This window comes from Vulpes lagopus, chromosome 19 (genome assembly GCF_018345385.1).
Source record: "Vulpes lagopus strain Blue_001 chromosome 19, ASM1834538v1, whole genome shotgun sequence".
Classification (NCBI taxonomy): Eukaryota; Metazoa; Chordata; class Mammalia; order Carnivora; family Canidae; genus Vulpes; species Vulpes lagopus.
This window is the reverse complement of record NC_054842.1, coordinates 4,081,675-4,105,578: the sequence shown is the minus strand read 5'-3', so window position 1 is coordinate 4,105,578 and position 23,904 is coordinate 4,081,675. Positions and strand designations below refer to the sequence as shown.

The 23,904-nt window shown below is 47.2% G+C and overlaps 1 protein-coding gene across 1 annotated transcript in view; it reads right to left on the bottom strand.

Moving 5' to 3' along the window:
- Window positions 1-15,836: 15,836 nt before the first annotated feature.
- GLB1 (galactosidase beta 1) overlaps window positions 15,837-23,904 on the bottom strand; it is an 82,665-nt gene continuing 74,597 nt past the window's right edge. Inside the window, exon 16 of the mRNA XM_041734620.1 lies at window positions 15,837-16,456. Within this exon, the coding sequence (XP_041590554.1) occupies window positions 16,187-16,456 (270 nt within the window). The 3' untranslated portion in view covers window positions 15,837-16,186. The remainder of the gene's footprint in view (window positions 16,457-23,904) is intronic.

The following is a 23,904-nucleotide window of genomic DNA, read 5'->3' as shown; positions in this document are numbered from 1 at the left end:
CCCTCAGACACAAATTGTACCACAGAATTAATCCCACTTTGAGGCAAAGGGTCTGGTCTTTTGTGTCCCCATGTTAGTGAGGCATCTTCCTAATTAAGCCAAGAGTAGCTCTCTCGGGAAGGGAGCATCTAATGCTCATAGCATTTGGGGGGGGGGGTGCACACTGGCAGGCAAAGGCTTCTGGGGGGGGCACCAACAACATCCTGTACAGAGGTAACCTCAAAATTCCTATACAGGGATGGAGGAGCACAGAGAGACAGGCAGAAACAAATCTTTATAACAAACTAATAGAAAATTTCCCAGTGAAAATGAGCATGAAAACCAAAATTCCATAGTCCAAGGAAAAAATATAATTATAAAACAATGAACAAGAACAATAATCAAAACAAGAGTTCACTTGAGATGAACTCAGTATAATAGAATGGTATAGAAAATGCTTCTAAATAAATAGGCTAATTTATATTTTTGAGGAAGTAATAACACCTACTAAAATAACAAAAGATTCTAAAACATTTACTGACACCAGGAAGGGCTGATCCTACCAGAAGTGTTAAAAGAGATACACATGGGTGTCAACAGTAAACTTCCTTTTAGAACTGAGCTTCATTTCTATTTTGTGACCCCAGTTCTCCCAAAGCTGAAGACATAATCTTAGTCAATTCAGTGTCCCACCTACCCCTTCTTTCTTCAATGGTATGTGGCATCACAAGTTCGGGAAAGGGCCTCTGCTCTTCATTATCTTTTGGTGTCACTACCTGCAGAGGTGCACTTCATCCTGTCTGAGCCTCAAATATCAATCCATGAAGTGACCTGCTGAGCTGACCTGCCCTTGCATCCAGGACTTCTGCAGCCTATTTATCAGACCCTTTGACACTCCTCTTGTAACAGGAAATATTCCACTTTCTCCTGCTTTACTCTGAGGCCTCAGGAGGCTTCGTGAGCCTGCCTAGACCTTCACTACTTCATGCTGCTCCAGCTGGCATGGGCAACTTTCTATTGCTCTCCACTCCATATCTGGCTCATGGGAACCCTTGGAGGTGATCTTGGTCCATGTGCAGATACTCATGCTGCCTCCACACCTGCATCCTGAGGGGGAGCTCAGGGATCTTGCTTCTTCCCCAAGCTGGGCTGTGGGAATGATGGCCTAAAAAGCCCCATTTGCTTAGATATCAAAGCGCTGGGGGGGATTGTATCACTCTGCCTAACCCCAACAGCTTGGGCGTCGGAGGTGGCAGTGCTAGGACTCTTCTCAGGACTCCGGGATCCTCACACAAATCTGACTGTTTTGATTTCCTTATGACTCTTTTCCTACTCTCTGTCAGCCCAATGAAGCCACTTGCCTCTGGGGCCTTTTCCAAAGAAGTTGGACCTGGAAGGGCAAAGGTGGGCATGTGTCATTTCAGGAATACAGACAGGACATGCTTATTTTAAAAATTATTAGAAGTTCAGAGATGGGGGCAGCCCCGGTGGTGCAGTGGTTTAGCGTCGCCTGCAGCCCAGGGTGTGATCCTGGAGACCCTGGATCGAGTCCCACGTCAGGCTCTCTGCATGGAGCCTGCTTCTCCCTCTGCCTGTGTCTCTGCCTCTCTCTCTCTGTCTGTGTCTCTATGAATAAATAAATAAAATCTTAAAAAAAAAAAAAAGAAATTCAGAGGTGGGAGTAAACAAAGAAGAGGAGAGAAGATAAAAGGATGGGCAAGCAATATGGATGGTGGGAGAATGTCCTATGAAGATTGAAATATCCAGGGGCACCTAGCTGGCTCCGTCGGAAGAGCATACAACTCTTGATCTCAAGGTTGTGAGTCCAAGCTTCACATTGGGTGTAGAGATTACTTAAAAAATAAGATCTTTAAAAAAACCCTGGAATATCTAATATTCAAAACTACTGAGCTTATGCTGTTGCAGTATAGACCGCCCCTTGCCCCCAATCTCTTCAAAGCTTCTATAAAGTTCTAAAGATAAAAAGGTCCGATGTGGGTGAGGTTTTTGTGAAACTCAAGGGACTCAGCTCCACATTTGAGTCAAGATACTGCAAAAGGGTGTGTGGGATGGTGAGATCGTTCACGAACTGAACTAATTCAGTAGAAGCAGAGGCAGAATGTCTAGCCAGAGGAAATTATGAGAAAATCAGCCCTCCAAGGGTTCACAGAAACTTGGGAAGGTTTTAAAGACAGATCTTATCTAAATTTTTCAAGAGAAGGACACCTGCCCTCACATCTGTGCTAGATATGCCGGAAGGAAAGCTGGAGCCATGTAGACACCCTCTTAATCTGTGGACAGAGTCATGGCCTCACTCTTTCACCCATGAAGTATTGATTGAGAACCTACAAGGGGTTGTGCTGGACTGGGTACCAATGATACAAGAATGAAACCACATGGAACTTGCGTGAGGCTCTCTTAGCAGTAAACAAACACGTACACTATTATGGGCTACCTGCCATAGAGAGGGATGTAACTGGAGAAAGAATTAGCAGCCCCTGCACAAACCAGCTGCAGGAGAACCTAGCTCTGGGAGGACATGTGGGAGCTTCCTATCTACCCTGTGCATTTCCCCTTCAGGGCTCACAGAATGTTTTGCTAGCGTGGTCCAAATCTGGAAGTCTGCACTTCTGACACTGTGTCCTGGATATTTATTCACAAGTCCTTTGCCTAATTAAACATGGGAAGTTTCTCGTCTTTGTTGGTTATTGTGATCATCATGAACTACTGCTTTGTGAGCACAGGGCTACCCTGCAGAAGCTCCACGATGACCACGTTCTGACACCAGGAGAGTACAGGTGAAGTATTAGGAACAGTATCGCCAAAACAGGAAATTGCCCATCATCTCAAAAACCTTTGGGGGAGATCACCGTCTTAGTGTCCAGAGTTAAGACCAAGAACAACAGGCTCTTTTTGGAGAGGGACCTCAGTCCCAAAGAGACTGTGAGATTCTCGGCACATTTAGTGTGGAGATGCAGGGGTTTTCAGAGATTTTCTCCAAGTGGGAGTTGAAAAGAACAATTCTCCCCCACCATTTTACATAATAACAGCAATCAAAATAAAATAAATGTTATAAGTTTCAGGAGTTAGGGAAGGAAATAAGCTCATCTATTGTAGATTCCTACAACAGAGGAATTCATGGGCTTCTGACACAGAAGGAATTTTTTAAAAAAAGATTTTATTTATTTATTCATGAGAGACAGAGAGAGAGAGAGAGAGAGAGAGAGAGAGAGGCAGAGAAACAGGTTCCATGCAGCGAGCCTGACGTGGGACTCGATCCTGTGTCTCCAGGATCACACCCCGGGCAGAAGGCGGCGCTAAACCGCTGAGCTACCCAGGCTGCCCACAAAAGGAGTTTTGTAACAAAAATTCCTGCAAAAAGTTTAGCTTTCTACTTCCCTTTCTTTTTAATGGGTGAACAAACCCAAGGCAAAATACTCTTGGAGACACCTCAGCAGAGAGAAGCAGCTCTGACCAGTGGAGGCCTTGCTTGTCCCACCGGAAGAAAAGGGAGAGAAGGCAGGGGAGAGGAGGGCAGGGAGGTTGGGCCTGAGCCCTGGCTTTTTCTGTGCTGTTGACTGGCTGTGTGACTTTGAGTCTGCATTTCCGCTCTCTGGACTCAAAGTTCTTGGCCTTCGTGATACAGATTGAAATGTGGTTATTTGGGATGTCTGGGTGGCTCAGTTGGTTAAGCATCTGCCTTCAGCTCATGTCATGATCCCAGGATGGGGAACCTGCTTCTCCTTCTCCCTTGGCTGTTGCCCCTGCTTGTACTTTCTGACTCTCTCTTTCTCTGTCAAGTAAATTAATACAAAATCTTTAAAAAATTTTTCTTTTTAAATAATAAAATGTGGTTATTTATTTTTTTAAAGATTTTATTTATTTATTCATGAGAGACACAGAGAGAGGCAGAGACACAGGCAGAGGGAGAAGCAGGCTCCCCCGGGGGGAGCCCAATGCAGGACTTAATCCTGGGACCCTGGGATCATGCCCTGAGCCGAAGGCAGATGCTCAACCGCTGAACCACCCAGGTGTTCCTAAAATGTGGTTATTTTATTTTGTAGTTCCCGAAGTTCTATTTAGTTCTTTTACAAATCTGTGATGTTTCATCATAGTTTCCTGTCCTACCAACATTGTTTATTGGTCTTTAAATATCGTATTTATTTTAAAATATATCTCATAATTTAATATGTGAATCCTGTATGGACCTGTTTCTGCTGGTTCGAGTTTATATTGCTTTGTTTTTGTGTGTGTATTTGATTATATTTGACTGCTCTTTGACCCTGAAAATTACTTGGGGGATGGCCTAAGATGTGGGATGAAGGTGCCCTTATTCCAAAGATGATTTTGAGTTTGCTTCTGCCAGACACAAAGGGGAATTATCAGTATTGCACGGGACTTCGGCTCATAGCCCAATGTTTATTGGACAACCTCAGTGATGCAAGTTTAGACCCCAGATCTGCACAAGGGCTGGCCTGTGCTCACAACCTCAGGGAGAGGTTGGATTGGTTACTCCTGTCTTGCTCCAGTCAAGGCGCTTGTCCCTACGTCCCCTAGGACTCAGATAAGGGAAGATGATTTCCATTTGTTCCACTCATACTCTAAAGATCAGAGCCAGCCAGTGTAATGTGGGTCTGGCTCCTATGGGACCTCCCAGGCTTGAAGACCCCTGGGCCTCACGAAGCCACCCAAGACAGTTTCCAGTTTCTCCGTCAGCTTACTTTGGATCGCCAAATGCAAAAATGTCTCTGGATGATTTATTTATCTCTTTCTTACCATCCCATCAGCTTTTCAGGGCTCTATGATAAAAGACTGTTCACTTCTCTTTCTATATTTTATTTTATGCATACATGTTTAGGATTGGCATATCTCCTTGATGAAGAGTAATTTAATCATTTTTATGGTGATTTTTCTGTTCTTAAAGATGCTTTCAGAATTAAAGTCTGGTTTTTGTTGTTGTTGTTTGCGGGGGGCTGTCACCACACTTTGGCAACTTTGAGAGGAATGCTCCGGCTGATGGCTGCTTTGTCAGCCTGGGTCCCAGCGTGAAAACAATGGGGAACTGAGAACCCTCCCCCCAACTAATTGTCAAAGGATGTGTAGCAAGAATGAGAAATGATCTTGTTTTAAACTACCAGGATTTGGGTGTCGTTTGTTATGTAATATAACTTAGCCTATATTGACTGATACAGAAATATTCAGCTAATGCCTCAAAAATGTTATCCTCATTACACAATCATATGAGACACTTCACATCAGGTTCCCTGATACCTCTGCATGCCGTATGTTCTCAACATCATCCATCCCTGTCACTCACATGTCTGGGATTGGCCTTGTTCTCTCGTGGCTCTGGCTATCTGGAAATATGGGCAACTCCACCCAGGACACTCTCTCCACCCTTCAGGCGGCCAAATCTTATCCTTCTGGTCTCAGTTTAGAGACCTGTAGCAGGGGCAGATGATGCCTGCCCAAATATCCATCGGGGACTGGTGTACCCACTCTCTAGCGTCTGCAAGCACTGGTTGCAACCTCACAGATGCTCTTTTCCCTCGTTCTTGGCTATTATTCATAAGTCCCCCAGAGCACAGCTAGTTCCTCTCCCCCATGACAGCCTGCAGCCAGTGGCTGGCTGACATGACATTGGATAATAAGTTTGGCCTCCCCTGACTCAGGGTGAGACCAACTTGGTGGTACAATGAATATGTGTGTTTCTCTGGAATTAGCAGCCTAAGCTGGCTTGCTGACCAACCTCAGACATAGGAGTGAGCCCATGCAACATTAGCAGAGCCTGGCCCAGATCGGAAGTACCCAGCAGGATTGTGAATTAAGGAAATAGTTGTTTTCTGCTGAAGTTAGTCTCTTGGCTTATCTTTTATTTCCCTGCCCATGTTTTTCCCTCACTCCCTCTCTCCTCAGAGCATCCTCTCTATAAACTGCAGGCACTGGAGCCCTTGTCTTGGGTCTTGCAGTATGACAGTGTCCCCGACTGCCTGCCTCTGCGCTGTGAACCCCTCCTGAGCAGCTTTACCCCTGTACTGTTCCGGTCATGGTGCCTGTTTCAAGCATTCAATCCAGCATGCATTGGGTCAGTCTGTTTACTCACCTCTCCTACTAACTATATATATATATATATATTTTAAAGATTTTATTTATTTATTCATGAGAGACACAAAGAGACAGAGAGGCAGAGACACAGGCAGAGGGAGAAGCAGGCTCCATGCAGGGAGCCCGATGTGGGACTCGATCCCAGGTCTCCAGGATCACACCCCGGGCCGAAGGCGGTGTTAAACCACTGAGCTGCCCGGGCTGCCCTCTCCTACTAACTATAAACCTCATGAAGGCCTTGTTTTATTATTATTGCTATTAATAGTAATCTATGTTGTTAAAAGAAGATTGAGAGGGACAGTGGCTCTCACTGGGTGGCTCAGTGGTTGAGTGTCTGCCTTCACCTCAGATCGTGATCCTGGGGCCCTGGGATCGAGTCCCACACTGGGCTCCCCAGAGGGAGCCTGCTTCTCCCTCTGCTTATGTCTCTGCCTCTCTCTGTGTCTCATGAATAAATAAATAATCTTAAAAAAAAAAGATTGAGAGGGGGGCAGTAAAGCAGTTACCATTTTATCCTCAACCCCGCGTATTCATTAGGTGCTCACTGATAGTTGAATGAATGAATGGAATGGCTGTTCTGGATTGAGCAAAGTGTTGCAGAACACATTGGAGATTAGTAACATTCCTTTAGAGAGTGGACCTTGGAGACTTTTCCGGTGCAGAGACTAAGGACTTCAGTGATAGAATTTCTGAAAAGAAGAAGGAGTAAATTCAGTGTAGAAAAACATGGGAGCAGAAAATGGCAGAATTTTGTTACCAGGAGAAACAGGGGCATTTGAGACTAAGATGATGTCGAAAGGTTCTACTCAGTGAGGAGGGGCTCAAAGTCTGGTTCACTACCACTGTGTGATGTGCACATTCTGCATATGCTATCTGTTAACACACAGGCACCAAGCACACTGAGCTTTTTAAGAAAATATACTTTATTTATAATTATTTGAGAGAGAGTGCACTTGTGTGAGCTGGTGGGGAAGGGGCAGAAAGAGAAGGAGAAGCATACTCCCCACTGAGCAGGGGGCCTGCCATGGGACTCTATCCCAGGACCCCGGGATCATGACCTGAGCCGAAGACATGCTTAACCTACTGAGCCACCCAGGTGCCCTTACCCTGAGCTTTTACACCAGGGTGGAGGAGGTGGTTATTCTCAAAAGCATCGCTCTGTTTGAATACCTGAGATGGGAGGGTCCTTCCTAGCTGGTAAGAGGCAAAATTCTGATGTGCAGAGTGGAAAAAATCAGATTGTCATCTCAGTCTCCTTTCTCCATCCTCCACTTCCGTCCTCCTGAACAATCAGAATTCCGTCTTCCACTGGGAGGTTTCTGTAGAGTTTGTAACAAGACTGACTTGAATCTGTAAACCTTAGGACAGGGTCTGGAAGATGGGTGTGTTCCAATAAACACCTGTCTATTAGCAGCTGATCAGAAATCACAGAATCTTTTACTGGAAAGACAAAGCCAGTCCTGTACCCAACTATCTCTCATCTGGTTTTCTCCCTCTAGATCCTTAGTGCTGCAAAAATTCCATCTAGTGAAAAGATTTGGTGTGTCTCTTCTAGGCCATCTCGATTTCAGAGTACAAAACCATGAAAGATTCATCAAGGTTGCTGAGGGCTCTGAGAGCAGCCTGGCTACCTGTGGTCCACTAAAACGATCTCCTCAGTGTGCTTGCTTGAGTGCTTTGCTGTCTTTGTTCTTTGCAAATGCATGTGCTAGTGTTTACTGAGGATGGCAGAGTGTGGACAGATGAGACCCATCACCAACAAAGAAAGTTCCGAGGTGTTTATCATCTAAAGGGCTCCAGCTGACGTCAGTGAGCAGCTTCTCTGGGCAGGTCCCCTCAGCCAGTGTCAACTCCAGGGAGTGCTCCCTCCAAAGAACCAGAGAAGCGACAGTCACCATGAGAAGTGATAGTGGCCATCTGACTCTTCAGCTCCAACCCATGCCATGTCTATCTCCTCACCTCTTTCAGAGAAACCTGCTGCTCATGGAACCTTTCAGCTCAGTTCCTGGGGGGATTTGCTGAGTGTGTCAAAGAATTAAGACCAGGCTCTATTGAGGAGGGAGGCCTGGCATGGAGAATTCCTCGATTCCTGACCTGTGTCCACCGGGATCCCATACGTGCGGGCCATCCTGCTTTCCACAGACATATGTATGATGGTGGGTCATTGACCAAACCCTGAGGCCACAGCTCATACCTGGCCTCTTGGCAGCCCAGCAGCCTAGCTGAAGTAGTGTTCTGTGTTTTGAGTGTTCTCAAAGGGAATACAAAACTATCTTCTTGCAGCCTGATCAAGCAAGGCAACCTGTCTCTGGAAAAAGAGTGGGGGGATGTGTAGGTCAGAGACTTGAATTTTAGTTTCAGTCCCCATAACTTGGGGCAAATGACAAGATTTCTTACTTCTCACTCTTCCTAAACTACAAATTGGGCTGCATATCACCTGGTTTATTTCTTCAAAAGTTTCTTTTAAAGATCCAGTGAGATACTGTATGCAAAATCAAACATTAAAATCTGTTATTCTTGTTGTTTTATTACTATTATTAAAGCGCCATCAGAGTTTAGGGCAGGAGCCTAGAAAGGTCAGAGGATAACAGATATACAGACAGTAAATTCAGGACACTGCCATCCGGGTGGCTCTAATCCGAGGGCTCTAATCCCTGCATCTCTCTCTAATCCAAACTCTAGTCGGACTGGAGAGTTGCACAGCATCAGTTTCTGGGATTCTTCATAATCTCTCCAGACTCTGGATCTCTACAGGTGCTGCTTCCCTTCTGGAAGCACCTTCCTCTGTCTTCATTTTTACTCCTTCTCCTCCTCTTACTCCCCACCTGGCTCAACTCCAGGAAGCCAGCAACCCACACTCTACATCCAGTCTATGAATAGATCCAGGTATCATGGCACTCCAGTCTTGTCCTGGCCATTACCCCCGGCACAATGTCACACTGCCCACTTAACACATGTCTGTGCTCCCCGAGAGGCAAGGACACGTCCTGCTCAGTAGCACGGGGTTTGGAGTAAGTACTGAATAAACCCTGATTGAGTAAACGAAGAAAAAAAAAGCCCGCTCTAAAGGTTAAAGCTGAGGAGCACCTGAAATGATCAGACCCCAAACCCTTGGATTCCAAAGGCCACAGAAAAGAGGACAGATGTGCCGTAGCAGCCTGAGCACACTGGGAAAAAGCTTCCATTGCTTAGTAAGAATTAAAGCAAAGTAGAAGTACATTGGCCACAGGGCACCTCTTGCTCAATCTAAATCACAAGAGGTGACCAAAGATAATAAAGGGGGAAACCAGACTGACCTTTAAGGGCAGTGCCCATCATCTCGCAGCAGCATCACTATGGCTGGTGTCTGCTTTACATAGTGGGTTTCTAGTCTGTGTTCAGAGTCACAATGTCACTTTAGTTAATACCTCATGGGACCACCAGAGGCCAGGTAACCTGCCAGAGAGAGGAATTCAATTCATTAAACACAGGGTAAATGTAGTTCCTGTGGACCAAGCACATTGCTCTGCCAGTGGGGGCTTGGGTGAAGGGTGAATGGGACTCAGCTCACACTCTGGGGGTTCTTAGATGTTTAGTGGAATGGACAGAAATGCACAAAGCTGGCTGTGCTACAACCCAGCACCGTATGTACCTGTGAGAGGGGTTTTTGTTTTGTTTTAATGGCCACACATTCATTGTCCTTCCTCCTATGGAGTGGTGGGATCTCTGTGCCCTCCCCTTGAATCTGGGTGTGCAGCAGAGTGCAGTGGAATGGTGTGACTCCCGAGTCTGGGTCTTATAGGGCCATGCAGCTTCTGCCTGGTTCTGCTGGAAAGCTTCCTCACTGGACACACCCTCTCAGAACCTGGCCGCCACCCTGAAGAAGCCAGAGCCACATGAGAAGGGCACACGTCGTTGCTTTAGTGATAATCCCAACTGAGCTTAGACTTTGAGTCATCCCAGCCTAAATGCCAGATGTGAAGGAAACTCCAGATGATTCCAGTAGCCAGCAGAGGCCCCACCTATCACAGAGCAAAGACAGGCCAACTTACTGCCTCTGTCCAGATTCTTGATCCATAGAATCACATGCGTCACAAAATAGTTATTCTGTGCCACATAAAGAAACTTAATTGAAGTGCCTAATATACAATAACAGACCACAAGCAAAACAGTACACATGATGAGAGGTGCCCTTTGGGCTAGGAATTCAATATATTTTCACTAGAAAGCTCCCCTCCCTCCTTCTTCTTCTGTATAGGTTTTATTACCACAGAGCTGGAGCAGGGGTTGAGTCCTTCTTCAGTCTTGGAAGCTTTCCTATGGTGACTAGGACATTACTCAGTTCCTCTTGCTTCTTCTTGGTGTGGATGTGAGTCTGGACCTTTGCTTGATGACCTTGAGGGCCCACTTGTCCTTGAATGGCCCCACCGTGCATTGCTCGTAGAGGGCAAAGCTGAACCCCTGCTGAATCATGTCCTGCATGAACTTGGGGTGCTCAGTGAGGAGCTGTGGGACGGTGTCTCAGCTTGCTCACATTCTTGGCCATCTTGTGGCCCTTGTTAAGACCCATGGCTGTGGGGTGGCACAGAGCTGTGGCCGCTACCTTTCAGTGGCTACTGTGGCTGAGGGGCCCTGCCTAGGTTTTGAGATTGGGAGTCTTTTCCATGGGGGGACCACCCTCCAGGCACTGTCCCCACCCCCTCCGCCCTCACTGCCATGTTAATGCTGGGGTGTCCTGACAGATGACACCCCTTTGCTTTCTGTGGGACCTCCTCTCCTGCCACCAGTCTGTGTCCATGTTTTATACTAGAGTGTCACCTTCCCCTTTGCATCCTTTGGCCAAGCACAGCGCCTGGTCAGGAGAACTAGGTTGAAAGGGCTCCAGGAGAAGGATGGTGTGTCCTGGAGAGCATCTCTTCTCACCTTGTCCTTCCTTCAGGCTTCCAGATGCTGGCTTCCCAGCTTCTGTGGAGGAATGGCAGAGGAAAGAATCCAGCTGCCCTCCAGGAAGCCCCTACGACATGGCAAGTGCCGTCTGAGGTGCTTTTATGATTCTTGCATTGGATTTAAAACCCCTGAGGTGGGGACTGACACTTAGGATGTGGGGAAATTGAGGCTTCTAAGGGAATGGATTGTCTGAGGCCATGCCAGTGGTAAGTGATATAGTGGGAACAGGAACCTGTGTCCTGTTTCAGCTGGGGACACAGTGCTTCTGCTTTGGGAATTCAGAGGACTGAGGCTCGTGGGTGGCTCCCTCACCTGTGGGAAAGCCCCCAGGGATGAAGGTAGAGTGACTGCCTGAGGGGGGATCTGTTCAGAATCTGCACGGGGCGTTTACATGGCTGCTGTGTGTCCAGCTAACAAACATCACGGCCAGAGGTGGGGGGCGAGGGATGACCCAGGAGGAAAAGCTCAGTCAGACTGAGCTCAGGGCCAGGGCTCAACCCCAGAGCCGCCCCCTCCTACGTCTGGACATCGACTGGACTTTCCTCACAGCCCACGAGTTACGGGCTCACATCAGGCATCTGCTGTGCCACAGACCAGACTGAGTCCCCTCCCGGTGACTAAAAGAGGGATTTCAGAAAATGACTTCTTTCCTCCGAAGGCACGAAGCGAAGACCACACAAGGCCATTTCCTATCTGTGTCATCTGACAGAGGCTACGTTGCTTGGTGGGGAAACAATGAAAAAAACCCAAGCTCAGATGAGCACTGAACAATCTCATTCTGAATAAACTGAGTCTGCTGAGAAACGGGGGCTGCCAAGTTGACAGAGACAAAAGGAGACACATGAAGGGCTGGGGCGGGGAGGAGAGGGCTCGGCAGCTCCGGCCCCGCTGCCTTTGGCTCGCTGGCCTCGGAGGAGCGCCCTGCAACTGCCCGGCAGCTTCCGCAAACGCTCGACTACAGGCCGCAGGACTACAGGGCTCCCACGGGGAGTGAGGACACAGGAGCCGCGGAGAATTGTGCGTGGAGGTTCACAGCTCAGTGCTGGTAGCGGCCCCACCCGGGAAACAACTTCAGAGCTCAGTGCCTGACATCGGCAGACGCACGGTCTTGTGTCCGCACACGGCCCGCCAGCAGCCGGGCTCCTGGGCACACGAGGGCACGGACGCACCTGGAACACTGGACGCCGCGCGAGAAGGCCCTGGAAGGCTGCGCATGGCCATCCCGGGGTAGGAGACTCCAGAGTCGCAGCAAACAGATCAGCGGTGCCTGGGGTGGGAGTGGGAATGCAGACTTCCTGCGCCACAGAACTTTCTGGGGTGGAGCGCCCTAAAGCTGGACTGTGGCAATGGCTGCACAGCTGCAGACATTTAGTAAAACACATCAAACCATACCTTTATATGGGCAAATTTTATGGTATGTAAATGACTCCTCCATAAAGCTGTCTACTTAGTTTTTAAAAGGTTTTATTTATTTATGAGAGAGAGAGAGAGAGAGAGAGAGAGAGAGAATGAGCATGAGCAGGGTGAGGGGCAGAGGGAGAGGGAGACTCCCGGCTGAGCGGAGAGCCTGATGCAGGGCTTGATCCTGGGACTCTGGAATTGACCTGAGGTGAAGACAGATGCTTAACCTACTAAGCCACCTGGGTGCCCCTATTTACCTATTTAAGATTTTATTTATTTGAGGGAGGGAGGGAGAGAGAGAGACAGAGACAGAGAGAGAGAGAGAGAGAGAGAGAGAGAATGTGTGCACAAGGGTAGGGGGAGGGTCAGAAGGAGAAGCTGATTTCCCACTGAGTGGGGAGTTGGATGCATGGCTTGATCCCAGGATCCCTACATCATGACCTGAGTTGAAGTCAGATGCTTAACGGATTGAGCCACCCAGGCACCCCTGATAAAGCTATTTACTTTTTTCTTTTTCTAAAGATTTTATTTATTTGAGAGAGAGTGTGAGCACAAGTGGGGGGAGGGGTAGAGCTCCGGAGAGGGAGAAGTAGATTCCCTGCTGAGCAGGGAGCCCAATGTGAGGCTTGGTCCCAGGACCCTGGGATCATGACCTGAGCTGAAATCAAGAGTCAGTCTTTTTTTTTTTTTTAAGATTTTATTTATTTATTCATTAGAGACACACACGGAGAGAGGCAGAGACACAGGCAGAGGGAGAAGCAGGCTCCATGCAGAGAGCCCAGTGTGGGACTCGATCCCAGGACCCAGGATCATGCCGTGGGCCGAAGGCAGATGCTCAACCACTGAGCCACCCAGACGTCCCTCAAGAGCCAGACACTTAACCAACTGAGCTACCCAGGCACCCCCATATGTTTTTTTTAAAGATTTGTATTTCTTTGAGAGAGAGAAAGAGGGAGCACGTACAAGTGTGAGCAGGGGGAGAGGCAGGGGGTGGAGGAAGAGGGAGGATTTCAACCACTCCTTGCTGAGTGCTGAGGCTAACATGAGGCTTGATCCCAGGACCCTGGGATCATAACCTGAGCTGAAACCAAGAGTCTGTTGCTTAACTGACTGAGCCATCCAGCTGCTCCAAGGTGCAATGGCATCACAGCGGGCACCTGCGTGGCTCAGTCAGTTGAGTGTCTGCCTTTGGCTCAGGTCTGATCCCAGGGTCCTGGGATCTATCCCCACATCAGACTCCCTGCTCAGCAGAGAGTCTGCTTCTCCCTCTCCTTCTGCCCCTCCCACCCCCCACTTGTACTCAGGCTCTCTCTCTCTCAAATAAATAAAATCTCTTTTTTTTTTTATTAAGATTTTGTTTATTTATTCATGAGAGACATGGAGAGAAAGAGGCAGAGACACAGGCAGAGGGAGAAACAGGCCCCACGCAGGGAGTCGGACATGGGACTCGATCCGAGGTCTCCAGAATCACCTCTGGGCTGAAGGCAGTGCTAAACCACTGAGCCACCAGGGCTGCCCTCACATAAATAAAATCTTAAAAAAAAAAAAAAAAAAAAGAAGAATGGTATCATAGGTGAAACGTATGCCTCTCTGAGGTGGTCTGGAGAGCTGGATGGGACATGGAATCCAGGGTGGTACAATCTATGTTATCAAGAGCTGGTTTCCCAGAACACAACACCTTGGACAAGGGATGTCAGGGTGCTGTAGAAGGGATTCCCTCACACTGACCAAACACTGGCTTTGGATGGAGACAGACTCAACTGGAATCCAACCCTGCCTCTCATGAAGTTTTCAATATTTTCATCTGTCAGATGGACTTGCTGCTGCCTGAGTGTGGTTCTGAAGATGGGGTGGATAGAATGGAAGAACACACTCTCGCAAGGAAACCCCACTTCACCACCTTTGTCTTCTGGAGCCTTGACAGGCTGTGTCCGGGACAGTGGAGGCAACTGCCAACACACATGATGTTTTATTAGGAATGATCTCACATTTCTTTCCAGAGCTTTTTTTTTAAAATTTTTATTTATTTATTATAGTCACAGAGAGAGAAAGAGAGAGAGAGGCAGAGACATAGGCAGAGGGAGAAGCAGGCTCCATGCACCGGGAGCCCGATGTGGGATTCGATCCCGGGTCTCCAGGATCACGCCCTGGGCCAAAGGCAGGCGCCAAACCGCTGCGCCACCCAGGGATCCCTCTTTCCAGAGCTTATAGCTGGGTGCAGTCCTGGAGTATCTTTTATAAGTTGTTAGTAACTAGCAATGAAAGGAGGAGTAAAGTAATGAGAACATGAGTCCACGCAGACCCTCCTTCGCCCTGCGATATGCCTTAAACATCAAGTGCAGAACATCTAGACAAAAATGCTATGGAAAATGGTCCTAAATAAAGTTCTGGTCTCAGTTTGTCTCAACCCCGGGCTGCCTCCTACAGCTGGCTCAGTCAGCCAGAGCTTTGGTACTCCCTGGTGAGTCTCACATGTTTGTTATCAGTGTCTATGAGACAGGGAAAACAGCTAGCATGAAAATATGTTGTAGATTAGTATCAAAAATCTTTCCTTTCTTCCTCCTTTAAAAACATTTACATCTTAAAAAAAAAAACATTTACATCTTTTCTGTAAAGGATTTAAAACATGGGTGAACAAAAAAGAAAAAGCAAACTCTCGAATGCTTACCACCCAGATACAATCAAGTAACACTTTGGTGTGTGTTGTTTCAGTCCTTTCCCGTGGGAACATAAGCATATATTGGTATTATGTATGCAGTGTGTGCCTGGACGCCTGCACCAGACTACGTGCCTTCAAATCCTGTCTCTACCATTTACAGCTGTGTGGCTGGCTAAATCAGGGAAGATGATGATGCATTTCCTCAGTTCTTGTGAGGGACGAGTAAATTAAACATATACTGTGCTCAGAACCGGGCATGGTATCAGACAAGAGCTCAACAAATGAGAGCTACTGCCCCATGGCAGGGCATGCATAGTCTGCAATCACACGTCCCTATATATCCATGTATGTACCCTCACTCACGTGTAGGGGTGTCTACCAACATTCGTTCACACCTATGTTGTGTGGATAGGTGCAGTTCTTATGTCTAAACACAGAAAGCAGGACCGCATTTAAGTAATCTGCTTTTTTCACACAGCATATCATGAAAATATGACATATCTACATCATCAGTTTAGTGGCCACATAGTTGTCTCCCTGTGCAGAGGTGCCAGACTATGTACAGCCTCCAGGCTGGTCATTTAGGTTTTTGCATAATGGTTTTGAGTTGCATTTATGGGCCACCTAGTAGACATCACAGAAACACAAAAGGAAGTCAAATGAGGATCAGAGAAGTAGTAGTCCACTAGATCAAACCAAGACGATTTTCCATTCCTTTGAACCGCAGTTAGTGAAGTGGCTTATTCGACCCACTCAAGTCTAGTTATGATTTAAATCAGAGCCTATAATTTAATATCTGCTCAACATGCAAAACAGTATCATCATTGAATACAAATTTTATTCAACAAAAAGACAACATGATTCCTCCAAAATAAAAATCAGGAACACCTTCAGAGCTTCCATTCCAAACTGTGTGCCACTGCCCTCATCATGCATTCATGGTGGCCCCTGCCAGTGGAGGCTTGGGCACTACCAGGCTGCCTGGAAACCTCAGGAGAAAATGCACATTCTAAATCTATTTTCCAGTTGAACTTTCCAGTGAGTGTTGGCATTACACGGGGGGATAGGTGAGGTATGTGCAAGGCTGAAACTCCAATGGGTCACAGTGTTTCATCATCAGACATAGTCCAGTCTCAAGTCTCGATAGGACAGGTTTGGAGGGGGATGACCAGGGGTTGGAGGGGCACCGATAACCGGCCTGTCCACAAACTCCACGGTGCACACTTCTGGGCCACTGTCACCACAGGGCGCGTGCTCCAGTTCCAGCACCATGATGGTGTTTGGGGTTGATGTCACCAGGATGTGCCGTGGCACAAACAAAGTCATCTGGGGGCCCCGCGCTGGCCAATATCGACCGAGGTTAAAGCCATTAATCCACACCTGACCCTGAGAGAGAGGGAGAGAGAAAACCATCAATCCCAGCTGTACTGACAGTCCTGAGGAGTCTGATGCACGGGGCAGGAGAGGCAGGAAATGCCCTCATCAAGGCACTCTCTGGCCTCAGACCAGGCCTGACACCCTGGCTCCCACCAGTGTTGGCTCCTCTACCTTGCTGAGATGACTGGCCAAGTTGGGCAGGGGCTGGAAGGCAGAAAAAAACAAAAAGTTGCCCCAAATCCCTGTTCCTGCCTCAGGAGAATATATGTTCGGTTCTTCTGACTGGTCAATATTGTACAGTACTGGACAGCACTGTGGCAGTTTCACCAGGTTTCTGAATGCTGTCCTGGGTCCCGGGGGACTGCTGCCCCCATATGCCAGCCCTTCACTGACTTCACACAGAGGAGAACTGCAGAGCTGTCCCCCAAGATGGTGAGCTTTCCTCCTTCACTCCCCTTCCCAAAGGCAAGTCTTAACCATGTTGTCTGCATGCACCGGATGAGCACAGGCCCATCTGCAGCAGTTTGGGAACATGGGTTCCAGGAGCCACTGTCAAACATGGTGGGAAGGCCATGCTTGCTACCAGGAGCAGACATGATCCTACATACTTCCAAGGCCATTTCTGCAAGTAGAAACTCCCTCCCTCATAAAACTGAGAGCTAAGAAACCCCTAAAGAATAGGGTCCCCGTTTGGGTTTGTCTACACAGCTTTCACTACACGTGCTAGGGTTTGCTCACAGTTAGGACTTAACAGTTGGATGAACAAGTTGCATATTCTATTACAAAGTGTGTGGGGAGGGATCACACATGAGAAAGACAGAAAATATGAATATATGGAGATGAAGGAAGGAAGGAATAGAGGTGAAGGAGGGAGAAGTAAAGAGACTGCTATCCACAGTGGCCTGAATATACTGGGGCTGCCCTGGAGGTGCAGCCATGGTGTCACCTGCTGAGCCCTGACATCACCGTCCCTCGGCATCCTTCATGATACAGCTGCAGTCACTCACCTAGAGTGACTCAGTTGCTCACCTTGAGTATTTTTCAGCCTCCAGATGCCCCTTTTAGTGTCACTCCCTCTGAATGTCCTCCCTGGGTTCAAATCTTAGTCCTGCTACTTCCTGGCTACCAGACCTCACACAGGTCCCACCCACGCTGGGGACTGGGGCCAGTAGAAGGGGGCAGTGCTGTCCAGTGGGCCGCATAGTGGCTGGATCCGGCCAGGGCCCAGGGAGTAGCAGTGCTCCTCACATTAACATAAAAAAGATCTTGGCACTCAGAGGCCTAGAAAAGGAGGCCAGTGATTGAAAACCATCTGTCTGTTGAATTAAGTCATTTAGAGAAAGGATGACAGTTTCACGGTTCTCAGAACTATTTTACTCTTGTTTTTACCGCGGGATATGCTATCTCAATCCTTCCTACAAGGCATCGGCAATGACAGCCTTATCAGGTTTTTATCAGCTGAAGATCTGCCGGCACCTTGTTTTTGCAGCCGAAGAGAAGAGCAGCACTTTACTTTCGAGGCCCAGGGGGAGATGAGTTCAAAGGGGGAGCAGTGCGGGGGCTCTGAGCAGCGCACACGAGGGGTGGCCTGTGCACACATGCTTTCCCAAATGTCCTGACCAAAGCCAAGCCAACTCCCAACCCAAAGACGAGGGAGATGATGTGGAGGACTGATCCCTTCTCTTGCTTAAAATTCCCTCTTTTGAGTAGCTAAGGGACTGTCCCTCACATCCCTTGTGCCAAACTGGAAAGCTGGGAACCATTTCCCTGAATCCCCTTTGCCAGAGGGTTTGGGGTTAAAGTTGGTCAAAAGAGGACCCTGCCTGAGATTGGGCATGTGGAAGGGAAGCTGAGGCCATTGCTCCTGGAGGGTTGTCTCAGACACATGGCTGATGGAACCAGGGGCATCTGAGCCTATCCTCGGTCCTCCGTGTCTGGTTCATCTTCCTAAATGCTGCCTTGCAGATGTGCTGCCTCACCAGGCAACAGTGCCAAAGCCCTCCTGTGAGCTCCCCAAAGTACCATTCTGGCAGCTAGACTTGCTTCTGAGAGCCCCTGGGCCAGCTTGACCAACATGGCAAGGCTGCTTAGTGGTATAACCCTGGGATGGGGGAAAACTACAGGGGGTGTGCAAGGTGAGATGCCCACATACTGGAGAACTATCTGGGTGGGCGAGGAGGCAGAGTTCATACAGGAGCAGAAGGCCCTCAGTAGGCCACAGGTGATCATTTGGGGTAGAAAAGAATAACTAGAGTAGGAGGTGCTGTGTCCGGAATTAAGGAAGCAGTTAGGAGAAAAATCCTATCCACCTTGATCAGCAATGAGGAGTGACAGTTTGGGGTCATGCCTGCCTGTCACAGTGCAGCCTGTGGAGATATGAGTATTCCCTAGTAGGAGTGAGACCTCACACAAATGTGCGATGAGCTACAAAAGTGGAAGTTGGAGAGAAGCTAGGGACTCAAAGGTAGACCACCTTGCTGCTGGGCAGAGCCTCGGTTCTAGAGTTAATCAAAGAAGTGTGGGGACCTGTGAGGAGGCTGCAGGAGTCTGAGACAGCATTGATCATGACTTTCTCTAGAAGACTAATAAAGCTCTCTATTAGATTTATCTAATAGAGCTGTCAGGGAAGAGAGAATCGGAGATACTGTAGTCTGACAGTGTGGCCTTGGTTAATTCTAGAAAGCTATGAACTTCTTCAGGACAAAAATGTCTCTCCACTCCCAGCTCCTAACAGAATGGGCCTTAAGTGAAGTTTAAGGTGGCTTGGTTGCCCTTCCAGGACAGGAGAAAAGCATTTGTAAAGAACCTCCAAGGAATCTGGAAAGAATGGGCTACAGGCCCACAGCTCTGAAGCACTGCAGTTCAATAGAGCTTTTTGCAATGATGGAATGTTCCACATAGCCCAACATGGTAGCTGTGTGCACATGGCAGTGGCTACCAAGGGCTTGACATGTGTCTAATGTGAGAAGGAACTGAATTTTCACTTTTCATCAATTTATATTTAAACATCAACAGCCACGTGTGGCTAGCACAGCTGTGGAACGGCGAGGTACCTGGCATTTCATTGTCAGACCACAACATCTCTGCTGCAAAATGAAAATCAGACGATTTTTGTGCGATCTTGCCTCCGACCTCCTCCCCAGAACCCTGTGCCTACTTCCTTCCCATCCCGTCTGCGCTACCGTCCCCCTTGCCCACTCGGATCCCCACGGAACTCCTCCCTGTCACCTGGATGCATCACCTTCTCCCTCCTGCAGTAACTGTTCCCAGATCCCAAGCCTTCTGATCTCAACCCCACCGTCACTTACTTCCTCAGGGAACAGGAGCCATGGTCATCCTCCTCAATCCTGTGCCTTTCTGTACAGGTCACACACTATCCCCTCAGGATCTTTTTTTCCTCCTACTTATTGTCATTGTTTGACATTTGTATCATTTGTTTGATTATTAGCTTATCTGCTCTTTCCAGCATAGATTCTATGAAGGGAAAACTTTGTCCATCTTGTTCGCAATGAGACTCCCAGCACTCAGAAGAGTGATACTCGGTATATAATCTAACAGCACCTATTAGGGAAGACTGGCTGATAATTAATTCTGCCTGGGAAGAGATTCAAGGAAGAGGTGACTTGAAGTCCTACTGAAAGAATATTCCACGCTCTTCTGCTCCCACCTTAAGAACCTTAAGAATTTTAGAGAATCCTGTTCACTGGAAGAAAAATAAAATATTTGCATTCCTCCTTGATTAGCACTGTGATTTTTTAGTTGTAAAAAGTTACTTTAAAAGAATCATGTTTAAAAAGATTCTATTAACGGGGATCCCTGGGTGGCTCAGTGGTTTGGCGTCTGCCTTCAGCCGGGGGTGGGGGGGGGTGGGGGGGTAGGGCGTGATCCTGGAGTCCCAGGATAGAGTCCTGCATCGGGCTCCCTGCAGGGAGCCTGCTTCTCCCTCTGCCTGTGTCTCTGCCCCTCTCTCTCTCTCTCTCTCTGTGTCTCTCATAAATAAATAAAATCTTAAAAAAAAATTCTATTAAAAATATACTCACTCTGATTATTGTTTCTCTTTAAAAAGTTATGTTAAAGTTATTGGGGGTAGGAGGAGAGTGTGCACATGTTAGTAAATGTGATATAAATGTAGGCTCACTCTCAATACAGAGAGCCCCACTGGGGCCAAACATTTCTAGGGTGAATACCAATGGCTTCTGGGGCTTCCTGGGGCTGTCCCAATTAAAATAGATCTATGACAAAGTCTGACTTTCTCTGACCATGGCTTGACCCCTGGTGGAGTCCCCACTCTGCTATTATCACCAAGGTGATAATAGATCCAATAAATGTTAGGTTCCTGGAAATGTGTGACCTGCTTCTTTGTTAATCAGACAAATGTGTGTCTGTCTGTTTTAAAAGTTCTCTAAACACAATTCTCTCCTAAGAACTTAAAGCAAAAATTTCAATGCTGTTTTAAAGTCACAGTTTAAAAATTTTCAAATTTGCTCCAGTGTTCCTTCAAAAACAACAAACTCTGATTGAATGCTGACTTTGTCAAACTCTGAAAGAAGTCAAAGACCATTTGAGGACTTAAAGTGGAACAGACCAAGGTCCATTTCTCAAGGTTAAAAGGCTCCCATTACACAGGATAAATGAGTAATTGTGATGTTAATTTGGGAGAAAGAAAAGAAAAAGAATTTTTTTAAAAAAAAAGGTAAAATAGGGAAGGGCTTGCTTAGATAAGATGGTTAAAGAGATCTCATCACACTGCACTGCACAGAGAAAAAATTAATTCTCCCCTTTTTTTTAGATCCAAAAGGGTCTGCAGCTGATGTAAACCACCCTCCCTGCTTCCTCCTTGGTCTTGGAGTAATAAATAACTGTATGATCTCTCTGTATCTTATGACAGATCCAACTAGAATTAAAGCGATGAAAACATAAAATATTAGCATAAAAGATGAATCACTTCTTCCTTTTTTCAAATCCCACACATAAATTCCTTTCCTTCTGAGGTCCCAAAGTTCTAGCCCTGCTTGACCTTTTTAGGAGCACCTCATTTAACAGTGGGCATCATGCAGTCTCATGTATCTGGAACAAAGCTAAGAAATGGTGAGCAAAACCTGATTCCAGGCAGCCTTATATGTGTTACAAAATAACATGTACTAAAAATTGCAAAGAGAACCACCCCCTTCAACTCAGAGCCTCTTTATACCTAATTTGTTTGTTACTAAAGTTTGTCACTAAATTTTTGTTACTAAATTCTTAAAACATTTAAAAATTTTATTTATTTATTTTTAAAGTAAGCTCTCTGCTCAACCTGGGACTTGAACTCATGACCTCAAGATCAAGAGTTGCATGCTCTATAGACTGAGCCAGCCAGGCACCCTACCCTGTTTTGGTGCTAAATTAATATATATTGGTGGAAAGAAATTTGATGATCTAGTTTCCAAGCTTATTGGACTTATGACTAGGAAACAATGAATTAGATGGAAATAGAATCTGTAGGAGGTAAAAATAACCATAAATTGAATTAGGCCAAAAAAAGTTTAAAAAGCAAATCAGATTCAGAATGAAAGCAGGGTTAGCTGTGCTAAGACTTGCGGCAGTTTGCAGAAATGGCTACAGTTCTCTGCAGCTTCCCCTGTCAAGAGACAGAATCTGTTCCTCCATCCCCTGAACCTGGCTGGTCTAGTGACTTGCTCTGGCCAAAGAACATGGGAGAAGTGACTTGTGATTTCCGACTTGGGCCCTAAGAAGCCTCACATGCTGGCATTCTTCCTTTGAACACTGCCAGGTGCCATATGAACGAGTCTGGGACAGCTTGCTGGATGATGAGACATGGCCCGATCTCCTCTGTCACCTAAGTGGACAGATAGCTAACATCCAGGAATGCAGCCTCCGTGCAGACCAGAAGGGCATGCCCAGCTGAGACCAGCAGCAGAATGGCCCTGTTTGCCAATACCTGCAGTGATGAGCTGAATGAATGGCTGTGACTTTAAACCACTAAGGTGTGATGGTTTGTTATACAGCAAAAGCTAACTGATACATATCAAGGTGTATTAGCATGCTACTTTTCAGTAAAGGAAATGATGTTTATAAACCCAATTTAAAAACCATAGAGTCATTTTCTAGTATGCAGTTCCTCTTTTACTAATCAGTCACCAGATCCTGTCAGTGCTGCCTAGTGGTGTGTGTGCCCGTCTCGGGGTGGTTGTAAATGACTCAGTAGGAGGACACACGTGAGCACCCAGCACAGTGACATGCAGTAAGCTCTCAATAAATGCAGCTGCTGGTGTTATTTCTCAAGGAGGAGCCCTTCCCACCACCCCCATTGCTACACCAAAGTCCTAGCTTCATTCCTTTTCCAGGGGCCACGTCTCCAGCAGAAGAGCAGATGTCAGGGCTAATGAGGAGGAAGAGGTCTGTTTTAGATGGAGCGAGTTGGAGATGCCTGTGAGAGTGCCAAAGGCAGGCCCACACTGGTGGTTGGATGTGGGTCTCTGGGTTCTCAAAAGTGCTTAGTTGGAGCTGGGAATTTGGTTGCTGGTACATCCATGAGGATGACATCCCCTGGAAGTGTGAGAAGGGGGTGCAGGATCAAGTCCTAGGACTGCAGCATAGAAGTTGACAGAGAAGCCTGGAAAGGAAACCCTGGAGGAATTTCACACAGAAGTTAGAAGAGTTTCCAGGAAGGGAGTGGTTACTCACATCAGACGTTACTTGTCAAGATGTTAAGTAAGACGAGGCTTGAGAAATGGCTGGGGGACATATCAACATGTGGGTGCTGGTGGTGTTGGTGAGAACAGCTTTGGAGGAGCGTGGGAGCAGAAGGTAGTTCCTCCCCCATGGCACTCCACTCGGAGTTAGTCCTATCAGCTGAGTCCTTTCCCAACAGCTCCAAACCTGGGACAGGTACCCCACCTCTGCATTCCCATTACAAGCACTGAATATATATGCTTTCTTTTTTTTTTTTTTTTAAAGATTGTATGTAGGGGGTCCCTGGGTAGCTCAGTAGTTTAGTGCTGCCTTCAGTCCGGGGCATGATCCTGGAGACCCAGGATCGAGTCCCACATCAGGCTCCCTGCACGGAGCCTGCTTCTCCTTCTGCCTGTGTCTCTGCCTTTCTTTCTGTGTGTCTCTCATGAATAAATAAATAAAATCATAAAAAAAATAAATATTGTATGTATGTATTTAGAGGGAGTGTGAGCAGAGGGAGGGGCAGAGGGAGAGAGAGAATCTCAAGTAGACTCTGCACTGAGTGTGGGGCTCGTTCTTACAACCCTGAGATCATGACCTGAGCCAAAATCAAGAGTCCAATGCTTAACTGAATGAGCCATCCCAGTGCCCCTGAATACATACTTTTAACTTGCATTGCAGCCCACCTCCTAATTTGTACAGGCTTCTATGTATAGACTCAAGACCCACAGGTCTTCTATAGGATGGCCATTAGGTCTGGCAACATAGAGGAAATTATTCCA